This window comes from Corvus cornix, chromosome 28 (genome assembly GCF_000738735.6).
Source record: "Corvus cornix cornix isolate S_Up_H32 chromosome 28, ASM73873v5, whole genome shotgun sequence".
In the NCBI taxonomy this organism is placed as follows: Eukaryota; Metazoa; Chordata; class Aves; order Passeriformes; family Corvidae; genus Corvus; species Corvus cornix.
The window spans coordinates 2,256,637-2,277,271 of NC_046356.1; the positions used below are offsets into that span (position 1 = coordinate 2,256,637).

General features: G+C 57.6%; 2 protein-coding genes across 8 annotated transcripts; one reads left to right on the forward strand and one right to left on the reverse strand.

Annotated features, from left to right (window-relative positions):
* Positions 1-2,652: 2,652 nt before the first annotated feature.
* ARRDC2 (arrestin domain containing 2) lies at positions 2,653-13,092 on the reverse strand. Of its 3 annotated transcripts, none has more exons than XM_039566332.1 (8): positions 12,358-12,808; positions 5,913-5,979; positions 5,672-5,819; positions 5,230-5,332; positions 4,700-4,956; positions 4,449-4,608; positions 4,060-4,211; positions 2,653-3,971 (listed from the first exon to the last, which is right to left on the reverse strand). In XM_039566332.1, the coding sequence occupies exons 1-8, from the start codon at positions 12,611-12,613 to the stop codon at positions 3,918-3,920; spliced, it is 1,197 nt and encodes a 398-aa protein (XP_039422266.1). In that variant the 5' UTR covers positions 12,614-12,808; the 3' UTR covers positions 2,653-3,917. The 3 variants fall into 3 exon arrangements, with proteins under 3 accessions (XP_039422266.1, XP_010409821.1, XP_039422267.1); XM_010411519.4 differs by lacking the exon at positions 12,358-12,808 and adding an exon at positions 6,874-7,251; XM_039566333.1 differs by lacking the exons at positions 2,653-3,971; positions 4,060-4,211; positions 4,449-4,608; ... (2 more) ...; positions 5,672-5,819; positions 5,913-5,979 and adding an exon at positions 7,153-12,212 and having other exon boundaries at positions 12,336-13,092.
* A 3,679-nt stretch (positions 13,093-16,771) lies between these two features.
* PEX11G (peroxisomal biogenesis factor 11 gamma) lies at positions 16,772-19,557 on the forward strand. Of its 5 annotated transcripts, XM_039566393.1 has the most exons (6): positions 16,772-16,868; positions 17,413-17,589; positions 17,667-17,845; positions 18,000-18,050; positions 18,476-18,622; positions 18,890-19,557. In XM_039566393.1, coding segments are annotated over exons 1-6 (621 nt in total). In that variant the 5' UTR covers positions 16,772-16,802; the 3' UTR covers positions 18,891-19,557. The 5 variants fall into 5 exon arrangements, with proteins under 5 accessions (XP_039422327.1, XP_039422324.1, XP_039422325.1 ...); XM_039566390.1 differs by having other exon boundaries at positions 18,476-19,557; XM_039566391.1 differs by having other exon boundaries at positions 18,479-19,557.
* Positions 19,558-20,635: the final 1,078 nt, after the last annotated feature.

The window sequence follows — 20,635 nt, forward strand, 5'->3', positions numbered from 1 at the left end:
AAGCTATGCCGCCCTCAGCCCTGGTGCTTCTGCAGGGCCGGAGGTTGGAGCAAACCCAAAGCAAGGCCTGGTGCCGCTGGGGACTGTAAGTGTCTCCGCGGTGCTCAGGGACCCTGTAACCTGGGGCTGGGCAGGTTGCCGTGTCCCTAAGCCCCCATCAGCACCGACTGCTGCTCTGCAGGGTGCGAGGGCTGCGAGTCCAGCGCCCCACCGGCACAAAGATGCTGAATTTGGGCAGTGCCTGAACCCCGACCCCAGCGCACAGACAGAGCGGGGCATCCCCCTTCGGCCAAAATCCAGATTTATCATCACCAACCGTGCCAACAGAGCAGCCCCTGGCGGGTGCCCCTCGGCAGGTTCTGGGGTGAGCTGCACCCCGCAGGGCTCAGCCCAGCTGGGATGGGGGAAGGCAGTGCTTGTTTTGGGAGCTGGATGGGCGCCCGGGCCGGAGGCAGCAGCGGCGCAGCTAATCCCGGCCCTCGCAGGGCTGCGCCAGCCCCGGCACATTCTGTCCCTGCCAGCGCCGGGACGGCCACAAGGTTCGCGTGTCACCCTCCCCGTGGCACGGCCGCGCTGGCCCCCGCCACTGACCCCCAGGCCACAGGACAACAGCCTCAGCTGAAGGCTGTGGCCACCGTGATGGCACCGAGCATCATCCGGGGATGGGGAGAGCCCCCCAAAATGCTGCAGAAGGGGGCCGCAGGAGCGGGGTGTCCCAGCGCCCTGCAGAGCCCTGAGCTGCAGCGGGGAGGGAGTTCCCAGCACGCCTGCGACCGGGGTGGAGGGGTCCCACAGCTTTGGGACTGAAAGGCAAAAATGACAGGACAGAGGAGCAGAGCAGGGGGTGGGGGTGGGTTTCCGTGCCCCTCGCAAGGAGCAGATTCTGCCGAGCGGTCTGGGCAGCATTTTCCAGCGCACGGAGCCAAGAGCTATAAATAATCCCGGCACTGTAATTGCATCACGCGCCTCCTGCCCGGGGTCGGGTCTCGGTGCTGCCGCGGCATCGCCGCGCAGGGCACGGGGCCGTTCCGGCTCAGCGGACCCCCAGGGAGCCCCAAGCCCCCCGTGCCCGGGGAAACAGCCCGGGCTGTTCAATCAGGACTTTGGAGCCGGGGCAGATAAACAACGGAAGGTTGGAGGGAGCACCGGCAGCGCTGCCAGCAGTTATGAAAGCACTGCCTGCAAGGGTCTGCACCGTGCCCCGGCTCCAAATGTCCAGACGAGGTATTTTTAGCCCCTCCAGGATTCAGGAGTGCAGCCCTTTCCTGGCAGGAGCCCCAGCCTGGTCATGCCCCCCCGCCCTCCCCACCTCTCTGCGCTACTGCCCGACTGTACAAGAAAAACCTGGAGGTGTCTACAAGAGTCCCTGCTGGAGAGATCGCTCCCTCAGGCGCACCGGGAGCGCTGCCCACCGGCGTTGGGTTCCCCGGCCCGGCATGGCCTGTCCCCGTCGCTGGGTGACGTGGTTTCCCAGAAAGACACGGGGTGCCGGGCACTCACCTCCCCCTCCGGCCCGGGGAGTAAACACCCCCTTGTGCAGCCGGGGCAGATGATCCGGGGCTGACCAGCAGCCCCCGGCCATCCCTGCTGCTCAGCACAGAATAGCTCCCTTGTGCCAGGCTGGAGCTGGCTAGGATCAGCCTGGTCACAGGGGTGCAGCACTGTGCTTCCAGTCCCCTTTGATGTCACCAAAAAATCTCCAAGGGGCCATGCAGCACCGGCCCCCGCTGCTGCTGCCAGCGGCAGATCCAGACACGATCCCCCCAAACAAATTCCCTGTGAGGCCGGTTAATCCTCCCCCAGGAAAAATTAATCAGAGCACCGGGGATGCCAAATAAAAACCAGATTTGAATAAAGGTTGCAGGAGCACCAGGTTCTCGCAGGCAAACACAGGGGCAAGTTCTCTCCCATGGCCCAGGGCAGGAGCATGTGCTCTGATGCAGCTGTGGGGCTGAGCAGCTCAGCAAACAAAAAAAATAAATAAGGGGGGGGGGAATCACATTCCAGTGACAATATTTTTAAGCAGCACAGTCTGTGGAAGAGAAAATTAAAGCCCTGACTCAAGCCCTGCCTCGCATGCACCAAGATTTACCGCACCCAACAGAGATGTGGAGCACAGAAATGCTGTGAAAAACCAAATTCCAGCCCCAGGAAGCAGGTGAAGGAGCCTCCCCTGCTCTTCCCACACAGCAGCAGTTCCCAGCCAGCACAGCATGGGGCTGACCCCAACCCTCCTTGGGACTGGCTGAGCCAGCTCAGGAGTGTCCCAGCTCCCAGCTGGACCTGCTGGGTCCCTGCCAGGCTTCCAGGATGGAGGAGAATGTGTCTGTCCTCCCAGAGCCTGGACACAAATGGGAAGCAAGTGTGGAAAAATACAACAGGTTTGCTTGCAGCCCTGCATGCCAGGTAAGGGGAAAAGTGCCAGAAGTGCACGGATGTGGAGGAGCTGGAGGCTCAAGGGACAATCCTGCTGGGGAGCAGTGCTGGCCAAGTGACCCAGTTAATCCCAGTGCAGGACTGGGCCCAGGGTGGAGCTGGGTACCTGCAGGGCAGTGAACAGAAGGCAGGGAACACTCCCACATCCCAGCAGCCAGAGTATGGCTCCAGACAACGGGAAGCAGGAAGAGGAACAGAAAACTATCCAGGCAACAGTTTGGTTTAAAGAATTTATTTCAGACAAAAAATTCCCCGCCAAAAAGTTGTACAAAAAGAGTAGAGACAAAGAGTGGTCATTACAAAAGTGTTCACAGATAGAAAAGACTCATCTGAGCAACCCCAGCACAGAGCCCAAGGTACGCTGGCTTTGGTTGTGCACGGCCAGGGATTCTCAGTGAGGGAATGCAAAGGTCCTCGGCACCCAAACTCTGCTCAGGTCCCCCTGCAGCGAGTGGGGTCAGCCCCTGGCACACTCTTTGGCTCCTCACAACGTCCAGCTCACCATTCCCACACTGGCTCCCACCCCAGTGAGCACAGGTTGCTGCTGTGTCCTCACCCCACCAGGGCCCCCGAGCCCTCCATGGGCGCAGCATCAAGGACTCCCAGCCCTGAAGGATTCATCCCAACTCCACATCTCCCATCAGCACCTGTGGCTGCCACCAGCCTTGGACTGGGCTTCCCCCTCTCTTCCTTGGCCACCAGCCACAGCTCCAACCCTCTGTGCTGGTACCAGTTTGGGGGCTGGTTTGCTGGTTGTGCAGGGTCGCTGCTGACACTCAGGAACCAGCTTTCCTGTTCTTGGTAAATGGCACCAAAACACTGCCACAGACCATAAATTCATTCCCCAAGTCCTTGTCTCAGTCCTTGGAGGCCTTCAGAGTTCGGTTAAGTGGCTCAAACCATTCCCCCCACAGGCACCCACAGGCTTGTGGCAAAGATTATCAGCAGTGGCTGAGGCCTCTGCTTCATCCAGCCAGAAAAGGACCTTTCACTGCCTTGGGGACCCTACAGTCCTGGTGAGCCACAGGCAAAGGGCTGCACCTGCATTGCCCTGGGGCCCAACCCTGAGCACCGTCCAAACATTCTCCAGTAATCCTGAGAAACGCCTTCAAGCTCCCGTTTTCCACACCAGGAGCTGACAGAAATTTTTGGAGCGCGGCACTGCAGGCAAGGGGAGAGCAATCTCGGCTTGTATTCCCTGTTCTAATCCCAAAATCCCAGGTCAGTTATGAACCCTCTGTGTCCTGCCCAGCCACACACAGAGCTGCTCCACACCACCAGCCCCTTGTGTTCTCCTACCCTGCCCGGGGCCACGGCACCGCGCTGGCTCTGGGCCCGTGGGACAATCACGACAGGAGTGGCCGAGGGCGATGAGCCGAGTCGGGGTCTCACATCCCCGTTTCCAGACCAAAGTGCTGTGAGGGTGCAAGCTGCCATCCCAAGGGATTGTCACTCTGTCACACGCAGCCGATGTGCTTCTCTCAGCAGGTCATGCAGCGTGGGCGGATGCTGTCCAACGCGGGGTTTGGATCCACCTGCACAGCCAAGTTGAGAGTCAAAAACCTCCACAGTGGCAGACCCCAACCATCTCCACCAGCCTCCCAGCCCAGAGGGATTAATCACCTCTGAATACAGTGGAGGTGGTCGGAAGCGGAATTCCTGGATGTAGGCGAAGAAGGGACCCTCCAGGATGTCCCCAAGCTCGCTGCGGCACGGAGGAGCCAGGCTCTGCTCGGCCTCTGGGCTGGACACGACTGCTGAGTACTCAGGGGGGGCTGAAGAGAAAGCAGAACCATCAGGGAATAGGAAACACTCTCTATAAATGGGGGACACACACATAAAAGGGCTTCAAACCCATTATTTCCCAAACCCTCCCAGTTCCCTTAGGAAGGAACCCAGGAGATTCAGCACCACAACCAAAAAATTAAATTAAAACAAAGCAAAACTGGCCCAGTCAAGAACTTTGAACGTCCTGAGCAGGGGGTTTATCCCAGGGAGAAGGAGATGCTCACCCTCCAGCTGCTCCGGGATGGTGCTGAGCCAGTCCAGGTTGACGCTGTACTGGCTGCTGACACTGGAGGTACGGCTCCCAAAGGGATGCAGCGGGATGGTCCCGATGACAAGAGGCAGTTCAAGGAGCAGCTTGGATGTCCCAGGAATATCCACACAAACCTGCAGAGACAGAGAGCAGCAGAGAAGCTCAGCTGGTGGTGTTTTCCCAGTCTGAGCTGGGCAGGAGGAAATTCCTGCAGAGCTCACTCACCTTCAGGGAGTATTCCACCTGGATGATGCGGCACTGGAGGATGGACGGCCCCACGGGCGGGATCTTCAGCGCCCGCCCGTGCCACACCTCCCGCTTCCCAGCCGGAATGGGGTCCCCAGTGATGCTGGTCACCACTGACTTCTTCTGCTTCTTGGTGCCGCGGGCGATGAAGGTCTGGGTCTGGATTATGGCTGCCTTGGGCACCACGGCACGGCTCGTGCAATTGTCGATCTCAGCAAAGATGGGGATGACCTCACCTGCCAGAACAGACACACATGTTGGAGGAGGGGAGGCAGAGCCCAGTCCTGCCTCGAGGGATTGCTGCACAGGCCCACCGAGGGCTGGCCACACTGTCTGACAGGGCAGGCACACGGGTTCATCCAGGAGGAGCGTCCCAAGGATGCTGCCCACATCAGGTGCACACACTAAAGCTCTCTGATTTCATGCCAGCTCACAGTCACCCAAACCCCCTCCTCTGGGCTCTACCCCAGGGCCCACCGAGGTTCAAGGGCCCCAGCACCTGGTCTCACCTGGGGTGTAGCCTTTTCGGTCAATCTTGGCAGTCACAGAGACCTGGCCACGGCTGCAGTACCAGGCACGAGCAAGTTTCTCCTTAGCACCTGCCTGGGGAGCCTGGAGAAAGGGAAATATTTAAGCTGTTTAGTAACTAAGGATGAAACTCAAAGCAATCGCCTCCCTGGCACCAAGAACCTGCCGGGGAGCATCAGCAACTTCTCAGGTATCTGATGCAAGAAGCTGTTGCAATGCATTAAAGTTTCCAAAAAAAAGAGGCACAGCTGACCTCTGCCCAGCCCAGGTAATGCTGGAGGGCACAAGTTACATGGGGGAAAATATTCCTTCTGGAAACCAGGCCTGCATTGTAATCCTGAAGGGGAGGCAGACACCTTCCCCATGGGCTTCCTGGGTAAGTTTTGGACGTCAGAGCCCCGGGGTGGAGCAGGGGGAGCTCACCAGCAGTGCAGGGGTGTTTATGTCGATGGGTTCAATCACAGTGAACTCCTTCTTTGCTTTCTTCACTGTCGACCAGGGTCTGTGCAGCTTGGCCTTCACCCAGTAGCGCACACTGCCGTGCTTCCCCTCGAAGGAGGTGGCCAGGGTCCTAGGCATGAGCAACAAACAATTTTAGAAGGGTTTTGCTAAAAAAAAAACCCATTTTCATTATGTCCTCTTCCCCCCAAAAATGCCAACTTACTCGGGGAGCTGGAAGGTGAAAGGGAACTCATGCCTTCCCGCCTGCAGGACGGTGGCTTCACCATTGTCTGTGGGCAAAACAGATTGAGGAGGATTAGCTCCCTCCTGCAGCCTCCCCACGAGAGTCACAGAGATGTGCAGCACCCAGCAAGGAGCAGCACGAGGGCACAGCAATGTTTCTGCCAGGGCTGAGCTGCAGCAGCTGTGACACAGGAGCTGGGCACTGTCTGCATTCCATGTGTCTGCAGACACGCACACGACACCCAGGGGCACCTCCTTGGAGAGCCGGGCAGCTTCCCCAGGTGGGCTCTGCTCCACAGCTTTGGTGCAAGAGCCCAAGATGCCCAGCTGGAGGGAGAGTGGCCAGCCAAGCCCCCGTGCCCCTCGAGACTTTGCACCCCAGGGTTGGCGGGGACCTCTGGGGATCATTTAGGCCAGTCCCTTCCTCCTGCTCAAAACAAGCTCCGGAACCTCCAGTTTTCCAGCACTGCTTCCCTACCACAAATAGCTCTGAGAAAAGGGGGAGTCTTGCGGGAAGCCGTCCCTAACCGAGGTGCCCCGCACAGCAGCAGAGTCCAGCTGGGCACCCCAAGATTTCGGGGTGCACCCAGAACGTGAGGTGTCTGCAGGGACCTACACAGCCCGTGCCCAGAGCGCTCAGACCCTAAGGCACCCCAGGCACCCGGATTTCAGCTTGTTGGCGTGTCATGCACTCAGCAGCCAAGCTGTCCCTGGCACTCAGATTTCTGCAGTTTCGGGGTGCCACGCATCCAGCGTCGGCGGTTGCCTCAGGCACCCAGATTTCAGCCGGCTGGGGTGTCTGGAGCACCCAACAGGCGGGGTGTCCAGGCTGCCCCACACCCCCGTTGTTTCAGCCCCCCGGTGCCCCCACGCTCCCGCTGTCGCCGCCGACCGCGGGGTGCCGCACGCAGGCGGTGCCCCTTGGGCCGGGGATGCCGTACCTGGGGGTGCCATCAGCGTGTCGCGGTGGCTCAGAAACTCCACCTGGTCGCTGTAGCTCTGCGTGTAGGCGGTGCTGGAGCCGGCGCTGCGGGACTCGGTCCAGTGGACGCGGGCAGCGCCCATCGCCCGCAGCCGCAGCGCCCCGAGCCGCGCCGCCGCCGCCAGCTCCAGCACCACGCGGCCCGACACCGCCTGCCCGGGGCTGAAAGCGGCCGGGCCATCCCGCTCCGCGCCCTCCAGCACGATCGAGAAGCGTTTGAGACGGTCGAAAATCATGGCGCGGCTCAGCCCCAACCGGCGCGATGCGGCTCAACCCGGCCCGGCGCGGCTCGACCCCGCTTTAAGCGCCCGGCGCGGCCGGGGGCGGCCCCGGCGGGGCGGGACGGGCCGGGACGGGGCGGCCCCGCCGGGCCCTGCAAAACAAGGCAGGGAGCATGTGCAGATCGGCCCCTCCGCACGGAGCCCGGGGGGGTTGGAGTGTGGGGTGCCGCGTTCAGCCCCAGTGGGACTCCTCAGAGCCTTCCCGGTGCCGCACCGGGACATCGCCGCGGGAACGTGTGCTGGGCACGGGGCTGAGCGCTGCCAGTGCTCGGGTGGTGACCCCCTGTCTGCTGCCGGGTGGCTGGGTGTCCCCCAAGACTCCCTGCAGCTCTCGTCCTTGACCCCCCAAGCCTTCTCTAGCTTCTGTCCTTGCCCCACAAATTTCCCTTCCAGCTCCATCCTCGCCCCCCAAATTTACCCTCCAGCTCCATCCTTGCCCCCCAAAACTCCCTTCCTGCTCCTATTCTTGACCCTCAAAAATCCCCTTCCAGCTCCCATTCCTTGCCCCTCAAAAATCCCCTTCCAGCTCCCATCCTTGCCCCTCAGACTCCCCCTCCAGCTCCTAACCTTGCCTCCCAAAATCCCCATCCTTGACCCCCAAGCCCTCCTCTAACTTCCATCCTTGACCCCCAAATTTCCCCTCCAGCTCCACCCTTGTCTCCCAAAACTCCCTCCACCTCCCATCCTTGCCCTTCAAGCCTGCTCTCCAGCTTTATCCTTGCCCCCCAAAATCCCTATCCTTGCCCCCCAAAATCCCCATCCTTGCCCCTCAAGCTCCCCCTGCAGCTCCAATCCTGACACCCCACCCCATCTTTGTCCAGAATCCCCATTCCCAGGGTCACGGCCATTGGCTGTGGCCAGGGGGGATTCCTCACTTGGAGTTGCGGCCTCTCTCATTCCAGTGCCCGCAGGCCAGAGCCAGGGGCCACGCCACACATTGACCCACATCCTTCCTTTCCCAAGAGCCATTCCCAGGGCTCGGAACAGGCCACAACTGGATCTGGGCTCCTGACACAGCACGGCCCGGCCAATTGGCAATGCGGTGATGTCTGGGACATCACTTCACTTAGTTCTAAGAAATCAAGAACTGGCTGGAGTTCAGCTTGTGCAACGACAGGGTGAGCAATCCTCTTCCCTGTGCCTGTTAACCAGGTGAGCGCCAGTTTTCCGCCAGCTCCTGCTGGGATCGGTGTCCAAAACCCAGTGATAAATTTCACCTGCATGGCCAGGAATAGCACAGGGGCTCGCTCCGTCGGCAGCATCCATGATTGCCAGTGCTCAGCTGGGGTGAAAGCGTGGAAACTGGGAACTGCTGATTCCCAGGGTGGACATCACCGTTAGCAGTGCCCCGAGATGTTGTAAAAGGGAGGAGAAAGGAATCTGTGCCCTCCCCAAGGGTTAATGCAGCCTTAGAAACTTCCACTTTAGTGATGGTTGTCACGTTTGCGGAGCACCAGAGCCCTGCACCCCCGGCACGGGCGGGGGATAAGACAGAACAGGCATTAAAAATGTTACTCAGCATTTGGCCGCTGAAGTTTTGGGGATTTTTGAGTTGCTCCCAGCCATGCCGGGCAGGACCTGCTGTGCTGAACTCGGTTGATGGCAGCCACTTAAAAAATGAGCTGGGCTGAAGCCTGGCACTGCTTTAGTTGTTTCCAAGGCTGGACTGGAATTGTCTGTCTCCCTCCCCAGGGGAAGGGGACTGTGGTTTGTTTTATGTGCACCGCCATTTGCTGCAACGGGCAAACATGAATCATAGCAAACACTACAGAGGGAGAGGGAAAGGAGGAAGGAAGGCACGTCACAGCACGAGTTAACTGGTGACACTGGCTCTGGGAAGGCGCCTGGTGTCCCTGCAGTGACATTAGAGGTGGGGAGGCTCGTGAGAGGGGCTGGAGCCTTGGCTGGGCCCCCCTCTTTGCTTGGCATCCTTCTCCTCCTCCTCCCGCCTCTCGCACACACCCCTGGGCCGTGACTCAGCCCTCGCCCACGGGATGCGGCTCCCTTCGAGCCTCCCTCCCGTGGCAGCGCACGCGATGCCCTCGGCTGTCCCTCGCTGCCTCCAAGTGTGGAGGGAGGGCAGCCCCTCTCCGACCCCTCTGGGACCCCAGCGCCCAGAGAGGGTCTCTCCTCTCTCCTGGGATCTCCAGGTGCAGGGGCTGTGGGAGCACAGCCAAGGCTTTTCCATTCAGGAATGGTCCTGGGTGCCCAAGGAAAGCCCCGGCCAGGCCGAGCATAGCACACAGGGCACGATCTCCAACTCTTCAGCCCCATCTAGAGTCTGGCCAGGCTGGAACTGCTCCCAGCAGGAGCTGACACCCTGTCCGGCTCATGGGGAGGCTGCTCCTTCCCTGACCCGCTGCTGGGACCTGGTGGCTTCTCCCCACCGACCCTGGAGTCACACGAGGGGCCCTGGAACGCCAGAGAGAAGGGAATGCAGTAGGTAAATAGGTAAAGCAGCAGCCCAGTATGGGGATGAGATGGGACAACACAGAGCCTGGCACAAGCTCGTGCTCCCAGACTGAGGAACCAGCTCCATCCCTGATGGATTTGGGACTGTTGTGTATGGACAAGGATTAAGGGGCTGACTGAGGGCCACCCTGCAATGGAAGGAGAGCTCTGATGCTATAACTCTCCTGGATGTCTCCATGAAAATAAAATGGCTTCTGGATGTTTGCCTCTTCACCAGGGCAGGAACTTACACCTTTGGGAAGTGCTGCAGGATCCTTGGACAAAAAACATCACTGCACATGAATTATTTATGTTTCCTAGGGCACCCTCCCGTCACCTCACGCAGAAGAGTCCAGGGCTCTCCTTGTGCTGCCTTTGCCCATGAACCCCCTGTCTTTTCCTCTCCTCCTGCTCCCTCTTCTCAGATGATTACACAACACACGTTTCAAGGCCCTGCCTGAACATCCTTTTTGCACACTTTTTTCTTGTCTTTCAGCGCAGCACCCCAGTGCCAGCACTCACCACCCTGCCAGGAAACTGCAGATAAACTCAGCTGAGGGGAGAGCAGAAGGGAGGGCGCTTATCTGTGCCCGGCTTCCCTCCTCTGCACTGCCTTGTTACCATGACAAAACCTGCATTTTTTAAACACCACGCAGACACAGCTGATCTCATGGAGAAGCAACAAGAAAGGAGCAGTCACAGGGACTGTCGGATGGTGGCACGTTTCTCACCAGCTGACATCAGGAAGGCCCTCACGCTGCTGTTGGGGACAGAACAGGGGACAGCGGGATCCAAAGGAAGTTATTTCTGCCGTTCACTGCCTTAAAACGCCCTGGTGATCACACGTGTCCCACTCACAAGGCAGAAAAGGAATCTGTGTACGGACAGAGACAATAAAATCCCATCCCCCCTGTTCTGGTGAGGCTCTCTGCCCCCCAGGCAGCCCAGCTCAGCACTCCCTGCGCAGTAAGTGAGGGCCAGGAACCATCAGCTCCGAGCTACAGGTGTGCAGGGTGCCAGAGAGGCCGAGCAGCTCGTGCAGTTCCTGCAGCCCTTGGCCAAGTGCCCTTCCCCAGATGCCTCCAGGGGCTCCTATCGAACACAATCCCAGCAGCAGAATCCAAACATGCTGGCAGCAGCTTGTGCCTTCCCTACAGACATTCCCTGCGGGGATAACGGGGGATAAAACTCACCCTGTCACCTCAGGGCTAATGGGACACAGACCAAGTACTGCACAACCAAGTGCTCAGGACCTGTGCTGCTTCACTCCAGGGCAAGGGCTTAATTGTAATTTGGACACTTTGTAGAGGTGCAGCTGCCAAGGGGATATCCTTAGGCACAGCACGGAAGAGCTGCTGCCAGAAGACAGGAACTCCAGAGCAGTGCAGGTGTTTGGAGCAGATGGCAGGGTACAGTCATCCAGAAATAGAGAAAATGACCCCCCAGTGCAGTCCAGAGACAGGAACACCTCCAGGAAGGCAACTCAAGTCCTCTTTCCATCCCTCCAGTTTATTCCTGCAACCTCTACGTTTGCCAGATTGGTCTGGCACCACTCTCTGGGTTGCACCTGGCCATTGACACAAGTAAATGCCCTCAGCATAAGTCCTACAGCCATCTCCAGGGCTGAATAGTAACAAGGCCATCAGAAACAGGGAAAGGGGGAGGAAAAGCAACAGGGGAATGGCTGTGACACTGTTATTGGAGGGGAGGATAAAAGACATGCATGTTCCTAAGAAAAACCAGAGTTAATGAGCGGATGGACAGTTGAGACATCCCATATCCCTTGGCTCTGGATCATTTCATCCCAAGCACACAAAGAATGGCTTGTGGCATGCAAGTGGCTTGTCCTCTTGCAGCAGATCTAAGCAACGTGCCAACTGGGCACGCAGTCCCAGCATCAGGGACCTGAAAACAAACATTGACTGAAGCACTAAGAGCTCTTTCCACACTTGCTGACAGACACCCATGTTTGCTCTTCCCTGTGCAAACACAACAAAAGCCACAAATCTCTGGTGCTCCCCAGCCCCGGGTGTGCCAGCAGCCTCCTGGAAACCAGCAGCAGAGAGAGAAACCCTCGGCCAAGGTGAGAAGAGGGGCAAACAGCCCTGCGTGGGTCAGCAACACCCACCAGGTCAGAGGCTCCTCAGAGGGGATGCCTGCAGCCTGAGGGGGTCCCAACCGACACCCTGGCACAAAGACCCATCCAAGGGGGTCCCAACCCCACACCCTGGCACACAGACCCATCCAAGGGGGTCCCAACCGACACCCTGGCACAAAGACCCATCCAAGGAGGTTCCAACCCCACACCCTGGCACACAGACCCATCCAAGGGGGTCCCAACCAACACCCTGGCACAAAGACCCATCCAAGGAGGTTCCAACCCCACACCCTGGCACACAGACCCATCCAAGGGGGTCCCAACCCCACACCCTGGCACACAGACCTATCCAAGGGGGTCCCAGCTCCACGCCCTGGCACACAGACCCATCCAAGGGGGTCCCAACCCCACACCCTGGCACACAGACCCATCCAAGGGGGTCCCAACCCCACGCCCTGGCACACAGACCTATCCAAGGGGGTCCCAGCTCCACGCCCTGGCACACAGACCCATCCAAGGGGGTCCCAACCCCACACCCTGGCACACAGACCCATCCAAGGGGGTCCCAACCCCACGCCCTGGCACACAGACGCACCCCATGGTGCGGCCTTACCAGGGATGAGCTGGCAGCGGCGGTACAGGAAGGTCTGGCAGGCTGTGTAGTCCCGGTAGACGACGTTGAGGCCGATGCTGCGGCTCTCCAGCCAGTGCACGGTGGCCAAGCCCCGGGCACACACCTCCAGTGCCCGCACCCGCAGTGCCCCGCGCAGCTCCAGCTGCACCCGCCCGTGCAGCAGCTCCCCGCTGCCGTGGGCCTGGCCATCCTCCAGCCTCACCACCAACCTCCGCACCCGCCCCAGGGGCTGCATGGCTGCTGCCCACACTGACCCCGCTGCTCCAGGAGGCTGGTGCCTGCCTGGAGCTTGCCGGAGAAAGGAGGAAGAGCAAAGGCTACACCAAAATCCCTGGATTTATCCTGGCTCTTAGCTGGCCCCACCCTGCAGGCCTTCCCAGGGGTTGGACTGAGCCCCTGTTTTGCAGCGATGCTTTAGCGTTGACCTCATGTGCGTGAGGCTGACGACATGCCCGGGACGGGGCTGCAGTGACGAGGGACGTGTTTTTAAACCAACCGAGAAAAAACGTGACTTCATCTTATCTCTGAGTCACAGACACTGGCGACGTGACACCGGGACGTGGCTCCGCTGGCAGGGAGGGGTGTCACACACCACCAACCGCGCTGGCAGATTTCACACAGCAAGGGAATCAAAGAAAGCCTGTTCGGCCTTCCTGGTTCAGGCATTCCTGGGGCACTGCTGGAAGGGGTGGGAGAAGAGTTCAGAAAGCAGAGATACTCACTCCAAAGCCAGTTTTGTTTTCCCTGTCGGAAGTTGCACCAAAATCCACATGAAAAAGAAAGTGAATAATCACAGTGAGTCCCGGCAACAGCTCTCCCAGCCAGCTGGTGCCTCCGAGGGTGATTCCACCACTTATCCCTGTGGTGTGGCTGTTCTTGCAGCAGCACAGGTGGCAGTGCCACCTCAGGGTCACATCAAAGTAATGGGGCAGACCTGGAGCAGATGCAAGTCCCTGATACTCCACCAAATGATGCAATTGAGGTGTTTGACTGGAGGTGTTTAACAACGTGCTGGCATGAGGGACTGATGTGAGTGGCTGTGTGCACTTGGAAGATGTGAGTGCATGGCTTCTTTGAAGCACGTGTGGAGCAGAGACCATCCCATTCCTGAGAAATACAGAGTCAAATCCATAAAGGAAAGCACGAGGCTCGTGGGCCCGGGCACTGCTCACACACAGACTGAAGCTGTTGTGAAACTTCACTAGCCCCGTGCTCAAAGGCTTCAGGGCTGGCTCCCAGGAATCAAACCCATCTGCATGAAAAGGCTGAGAAGAGCTTCTGAAGTGGCAGCTGTGCCACCCTGCTCACTCAAACCCCAAGGGAGGGGGCTGACCAGCCCCCACTGATCCCTCTGGAACACACCTAGATCCCAAACAGAGTTAGTGCAAGCTCAGCAGTCAGGAAACCCACGTGAGTGACCAACTCAACAAAAACACAGGGCTCACCTCTAGGAAAACAGCCCACTCATCACAAGCTGGGCAGAGCTGCCTCGCTGTCCTACTGTTTGCTGACCTTTGGTTGCAGGCCTTGACACCAAAATCCAAACAGATAATAAGGGAATATTCCATCCCCCACACAGCCCTGATGCTGCCTCTCACTCTGTTTGATCTCCTGGCCTTCCTCTGTGCTTCCCCCTACCCCACCTGCTTTGTTCCACCCCAGTGCCTGCCCAGAGGCGCTCCGTGGGTCCTGCAATCCTGAGGGATGTGTCACCCACGCCTTTGGGCTAATCTCCTAGTGTTTATTCTTGCTGTCACAACACCTCCTTGTGTCCTCATTCAATCTGAGAAATAGATGTTCCCTGTGACAACACACAGACGGGCCAAGAGCAGAGCACAAGGACGGCTCCGAGATCCCACGCCGTGTAGGCAGCTCAGAGTGCGTCAGCAGTTGCTGGAGAAGGGAGGACATCACCTTCCTCTGGGGACAGGACCCTTCCAGGGTCTCCATGGGGACATGGCCCACTTGGGAGTTTGCCTTTAGGATTTCAGCTGGGCTTCTGGGCTTGGACGTGAACTCGCCTCTCTGCTCAGTCTGGCAGAGGTTCTGCGCCCTCCTGGGCAGCCCCCAGTGTGAGCATTTCATCTGAGAAGACAAAACAGCTTTCAGCTCACTGGGATGGGGCTTAGAAAGGGGCAGGTGGCACCACTGAACTGGCAGCCCCAACATCTGAGCCGTGTTGTTACCTGAAGGGTCACCCCACCCTGGGCAGCTGCAGCAGCTTCTGTCTCTGGCAGATGCTCAGCCCTCTCTGCTGGGGGTGCAGAGATGTTTACCACGGCTGGACACCTCTAGCCATGACAATATTCCTCCTCTGAGCCTCTGTGGGGGACTCCAATCACCTTCAACCTCCCTCCGACCTTCCCTTGCTTAGGGATTTGGTTGCCTGTCCTTCCTCTCCCTTCAAGATATTTCTCATCTACGACTCTGCTCCCACCTTAGGCTGGAGCAGACAGGGTTTGGTGCTCACTGGCCCATCTCAAGTGGCTCAGGAGCACACTCCCAGGGGAGTTAAGGGCAGGCTGGAGCTTTGCTGGGTATAAACCCACTTCCCCTGTGGTTAATCCAAGCCTATTACAGATAGCACATCTTTAGGGAGTCACTCTGCTGCCTGTGTGGCACCAGCATGGCTTGCGTGGTTGTGACAGAACTTTCATCTGCTGACAGATGGAAATCAAAATAAAAATTAAATTCGAGGCAGTAAATTAGGAGGCAGTACCAGAAAAGCTCTGCAGTCACAGGTATCTGTGTACATTTCCCCTGAAGACAGGAAAAGGCCGGCTCTGCCGTCAGCACTTTGCTCAAAACCTTCACCCAAACAGAAAACAGCTCTCAGGGTGAGGAGGCAAATTAAGAAATTCACATGGCAGTTACGGGAATATCACTCCATGTGGTAGTTATGGAGCTGCTCCGGAAGTTTAGGGCCAAGCAAAAGACCAATTCAGCTGTGATCTATTCCACATTTAGGAAATCAAATAGCTTGAACACAGATCCATGGCATGAAGGGACCTCTCTTAACTTCTGGAGAAACAGGAGGCAGCGTCAGAGGAGGATTTTCTTAATGCCTTCCATGACCAGCTCTAACCACATCCCTTCCTGAGGTTGCACAAGCACAGCTTTTGATCAAAATCCTCTCCTTCCTCCCAAAAATAAATGAAAAACAACTTCTAAAAACAAACGTAGCGATGGAGAAAGATCAAGACACTGGTTCATGTCCCAGAAATCATTCATTTTATTCATTTTACGTAATGGAATGCCAAAGGGATTGACAGCAGATTGCAGTGAGGTGACTCACAAGACTGTGGAACACGGATGTGGTGCATCAGGTGGGATAACTGCAGCATCTGAGGATACAGCAAGTGTAGAACAATCAGAATCACTGAATGTCCCCAGTGGGAAGGGACCCACAAGGATCTCCAGTCCAGCTCCCAGACTGAGGCTGCACAGCAAAAGCTTGGCTGGGAGAGGCTCTGCTTAGTGCTATGAACCTGTTTTATGAAATCAGATTGATTTACAAAGGATGATTTACTCAAAAGCTTGATTTACTCAAAAGGTTCTTCCCCCCGAGGCTGCTGGGCACTGCCCAGGCTCCCCAGGGAATGGGCCCGGCCCCAAGGCTGCCAGAGCTGCAGGAGCGTTTGGACAGCGCTCTCAGGGATGCCCAGGCTGGGGTTGTTGGGGTGTCTGTGCAGGGCCAGGGGCTGCACTGATGATCCCTGAGGGTCCCTTCCAGCTCAGGATATTCTGGGATTCTCTGATACTCAGCTATAAAAAGAGAAAGCAAAATATCCAAGTAGTTCTAACAGCTTTAATTAACAGCAGTGTGAGTGCAACTCTGTGCTGTGCCAAGCCACTGGACCCACTGGAGCCCGGGAGGAAGCGGGTGGGATCCAGGTGCTGGATACGGGAAGGTGTAGGAGGATGGAGAGAGCCCGATTTCCCTCTGTCTCCACACAGAATGTTCCCCTTCCCTCACTCAGCCGGGGGCTGGGAGGGCTCTAAAGGTGGGACAGGGAAGATCTCCCTGTCTCCCAGGTGACAACGGGGACGCGGTGATCTGTGTGCAAGTGGTCAGAGGACAGACAATGGGGACCGCTGTCCACAAGGGCCCCTTGAAGTTGGGTTTCTGAAATTTCTTTGAATCACCCCCGGCCGGGCCCAGCACCATCCCAGTGGCGGGGCCGGCCTAGAACCCCTGAGAACGGGGAAACCGGGGGTGAGAAAAGGGCTGACGGGGGACTCGGTGGAGGGATGCGGAGGCCGTGAGGGGCCCGGACAGCGGGACTCATCCCCGGGCGGGCACCATCCCCTGCAGGGCCCGGCCGGGCCGCGGGGCAGCCAGGCCGCGTTGCCATGGCGACGGGTCCGCCTCCTTCCCGGCGTGCCCCGCGCCCGCACCTGACGCCACACCCGGAAGTGTTGCCATGGCGGCGGGCGCGCTCCGGGGGCTCGTGGGCGCTCTGGAGACGCACCGGGGCCGCGATCGGGCGGTGAGTGAGGGGTCTGAGCCCTCCGGTACCGGGCGGTGAGTGGAGGGTCTGAACCCACCCGCACTGGATGGTGAGTGACAGGAGGGAGGGTCTGAGCCCTCCGGTCCCGGGCAGTGAACGACGAGGCCCGACTCTGTTGTGGCGACCCACCCTAAAGGGGAAAGAAGCACCTGAGAGATTCCTGAGTGTTCGTTAGTGGAAAGGAAGGACAAAGGCAGAGGGTCCACAAACAGAGTTTTATCGGTAAATTATTCGCGCTTGGGATGGAAATGGGTATGGGAGTGCCCTTGAGCACAGGGCAATGGAGTTTAGGTAAAGGGAAAAGAAGGTGAAGAGGGAGAGGTGAAGAGGGAGAGGCGAATTAGGGAAAGGAAAAGAGAAAGAAAGAAGAAAAGAGGGAGAAAAAGAGAGGAGAAAGAGAGAAAAAGAGGTAATCAGCCCTGGTTCCAGCATCACCTTCCCCCGGCCTCTGCACCCGGTGGTTCCGGGGCGGCCGGGCCAGGCGCTGACCGGGCCGGGCGCTGACCGGGCCGTGCCCCCGCAGGTCCGGGCGCTGTCCTACGGCTGCCAGCTGGCGGGGGGAGCGCTGCCCGGGCCCGCGGGGCTGCCCGGGGGGCTCCTGGCCGCCTCTGCCCAGCTCAGCTCCTGCCGCACCGCCCTGCGCCTCTTCGACGACCTGGCCATGCTCCGGCACAGCTGCAGCTACGGGCTGGGCCCCGAGGTGAGCGGGGGGCCGGGGGTCCCCGCCAGCCCCCCCCGGCCCCGCCGCGGGCGTGCCCCATGTGCGGCTCCCCGCAGGGCGAGGACGCGCTGGTGCGGGGGCTCTCGGTGCTCTGCAACGTGGCCAACCAGCTCTACTACCCCTGCGAGCACCTGGCGTGGGCGGCGGATGTCGGCATCGTCCGCGCCGGCTCCCAGAAGTGGTGGACGCGGAGCACGGCGCTGTGGGGCTGTGCCCTGCTCCTGGGCATCCTGCGGTACGGCCGGGATGGGCACGGGAGGGGCGGGCATGACCCCAGTGCCCTGGCACCAAAGCTGTAGGAGGTGCTCTTCCTCATTGAGGCAGTTAGTGCATGAGGAAAAAAACGCTCCTGTTTGGTGCTGTAGGAGAAATAATTCTGTTCTTTTCAGGTCCCTGAGAATCTTGTTCCAGTTAAGAAGAAAACTGAGCCAGCACAAGTGGTAGGATTTCCCTCCGTGGCTGTGCAGCTAGTCATGCAATCCCAGAATGGTTTGGGTTGGAAGGGACATTAAAGCCAACCCAGTGCCACCCTCTTCCATGGGCAGGGACACCTCCCACTGTCCCAGGCTGCTCCAAGCCCCAATGTCCAGCCTGGCCTTGGACACCTGCAGGGATCCAGGGGCAGCCCCAGCTGCTCTGAGCACCCTGTGCCAGGGCCTGCCCACCCTCCCAGGGAACAATTCCTTCCCAAGATCCCATCCAGCCCTGCCCTCTGGCACTGGGAAGCCATTTCCTGTGTCCTGGCCCTCCAGCCCTTGTCCAAAGTCCCTCTCCTGTAATCCACCCACATCTGTCAGTTCTCACTTGTAGCCATCACAGTTATTAGGACATTCTGGGCTGTCACTAATATCACCTTTTCTTCCAGCAGCACTTCTTCACCTCAGAGCCAGCAGAAGCTGAGAGCCCAGGTGAAGGCTGAAGTTCTGAGCATCCTCATGGACACAGCAGATCTCTCCAACGCAATCCACTGGCTGCCTCCAGGATTCCTCTGGGCAGGAAGGTTCCCTCCATGGTTAGTAGGGCTCCTGGGCACCATCTCCTCCCTGATTGGAATCTACCAGGCATCAAGAGGAGCAAATTCTGAAGCTGCTTAAGCCATAACTGAGCTTCAGGAGCCCAGTTATCACATGGTAGAAGTGCCTTTAGTGAGGCAGGGTGTATTTTAACTTTCCTGGGTCGATGATTGTCATTCCAGATATCCCATAATCGGGACTGGAATCAAGATGCCTGTTGCAGAGGGGATTGTTTGTAGTTGACAATTTTTATCACTCTTCATCAGAGAAATAATTCAGGTGAATCCTCTGAAAATCAAGAATCTCCTACAATGGGTAAAACTGAGGGGAAAAGAGCTGCTTCCATGTGTCCCAAAAGAGAAATGCAACCTCCCAGTGATTTCTGTCACTTACAAGAGCACAATGGCCACAGTTCTGTCTCACAGAACGGGTAAGGGATGAATCCTGCGAGTTCACACTCCGGGCTCGGCGCTTGGTGCTGCATCTAAGCCAGGGATGGGACCCCTATCCTGGGAGTTCCCCAGGTATTCTGGGGTTTGGGCTCAGAGCTGATGCCCAGAGCTCAGACAGGAGCGAGCAGTGGTGTTGTTTGTGACAGTTACGTTTCCTTAGAGGCGAGAGGGGCAGGAAATTGCAACTGGAAGCAGCGTGAACCTTCCTGGCCTGCCTTGCTCATTTAAGGAGAAATGTTGGAAGTCGAGAATTCCCACAGAGCTGAGGCTCCAGCTGTGCCTTTGTGGAATGCCACCGGGTGGAGCTCTTCCACCAGGCTTTGGCAGCTGCCAACGGACTTTTTTTATTATTTAAAAAAAAAAAAAGGGCAGGAAATTTATTAACCACCTTTCAAAGGAGCAATCAAACCAATGCCGAGATGGGGTTTGCAGTTACAGTTCTGGGCGTTGCCAATAATAAACGACAGAAATGCTTCAAAGGTGCCCTTGAGTGATCATTCCTTCTGATAACAGGGAGAAGTTCTTTATCTTTGGTTCTGGAAAGCTCCAAAGCATTAGTGCTGTGTGAGCTGCAGCTCCACATGTGTCACCAGCCTTCCTCCTGCTGAAATAATTCCCAGCCCCTGCCTGACTGCCATGGAAATGCATCCTTTGAAAACAGTTCTGCTTAGTCTGCGTGTCCCTGCCCCCCAGCACGGCACATGCTGCGTTTCCAGGAGGTTTGACCTTGGTTTTTGTTGGTTTTGGCCTGGACACGGGGAGCTGTGTCCTGGCTGTGTTCAAAGAGCAGAATGAGGTCTGGGTACTCCTTATCCTTTGCCCTGTCGTTGGTGTTTATCTGGACCTTCACCCTGCAGAGTGTCCCTCAGGATGCCTTCCTGGCTGTGCTGGGAATTTGCTGCCAGATTGACAGGTTTTGGTACAACTCAGGGCTTACCTGGAGGAGACTCTTGTTTTTTCTCTACGTTTCTCAGTCCTGTGCTTGAACAGGGGGAGCACCCAGGTCCTTCTGCTTAGGGACAACTGCAGTTTAGTGTTTTCTAATAATAAACCAGATTTATTTTGTATTCTTAACCCCAGTAAATCATTCTTTCAATTCTCACTGTACTGCTCAGCACAGGACAAGGCGTAGCTCTACCAATTTTAAAAAAACAAAACAAAAAACCCTACACAACCTCTGATGCCAAGTGAATAAACCTCTTACCCATGCATTAATTTTAATGTAAAGCTGTAAACTGCTGTAAGTGCATTTGCTTCAGTTCCTCAACAAGTGACCTTAAACTGCAGCTGGTAAAGCTGGAACGTGCAGAGATAAATCAAAATTGGGTCATTCAGAATTTCTGGAATCTGTTTTTTCTTGAGGTGGTTTTGATCCCTGCTGACACACAGTGTTTAACCACCTGTGGCAGCTGCTGCTGCCTCTCCAGGGCAGCACTCGCTCAATTTTAGCACAAGACCTTGTGCAGGCAGACCCAATCCTCCCAAAACTTGGTGTTTTTCTTGTCTTTTCTGATGTGGCCATCAGCCCAACTCATCTCTTGCTCCTGAGAGAGGGTGATA

Bases quoted from the DNA above. Each gene is read 5' to 3' on its own strand.
- ARRDC2 (XM_010411519.4), bottom strand. From the start codon at position 7,150: ATGATTTTCGACCGTCTCAAACGCTTCTCGATCGTGCTGGAGGGCGCG. The intron at 4,609-4,699 runs GTGAGTGAGCTC...CTGTCTCTGCAG, and splicing joins AGGTGGAATACTCCCTGAAG to GTTTGTGTGGATATTCCTGG. The intron at 4,212-4,448 runs GTGAGCATCTCC...CTTTCTCTTCAG, and splicing joins CATCCCGGAGCAGCTGGAGG to CCCCCCCTGAGTACTCAGCA.
- PEX11G (XM_039566390.1), top strand. From the start codon at position 16,803: ATGGCGGCGGGCGCGCTCCGGGGGCTCGTGGGCGCTCTGGAGACGCAC. The intron at 17,846-17,999 runs GTACGGCCGGGA...TGTTCTTTTCAG, and splicing joins CTGCTCCTGGGCATCCTGCG to GTCCCTGAGAATCTTGTTCC. The intron at 18,051-18,475 runs GTAGGATTTCCC...CTTTTCTTCCAG, and splicing joins AAACTGAGCCAGCACAAGTG to CAGCACTTCTTCACCTCAGA.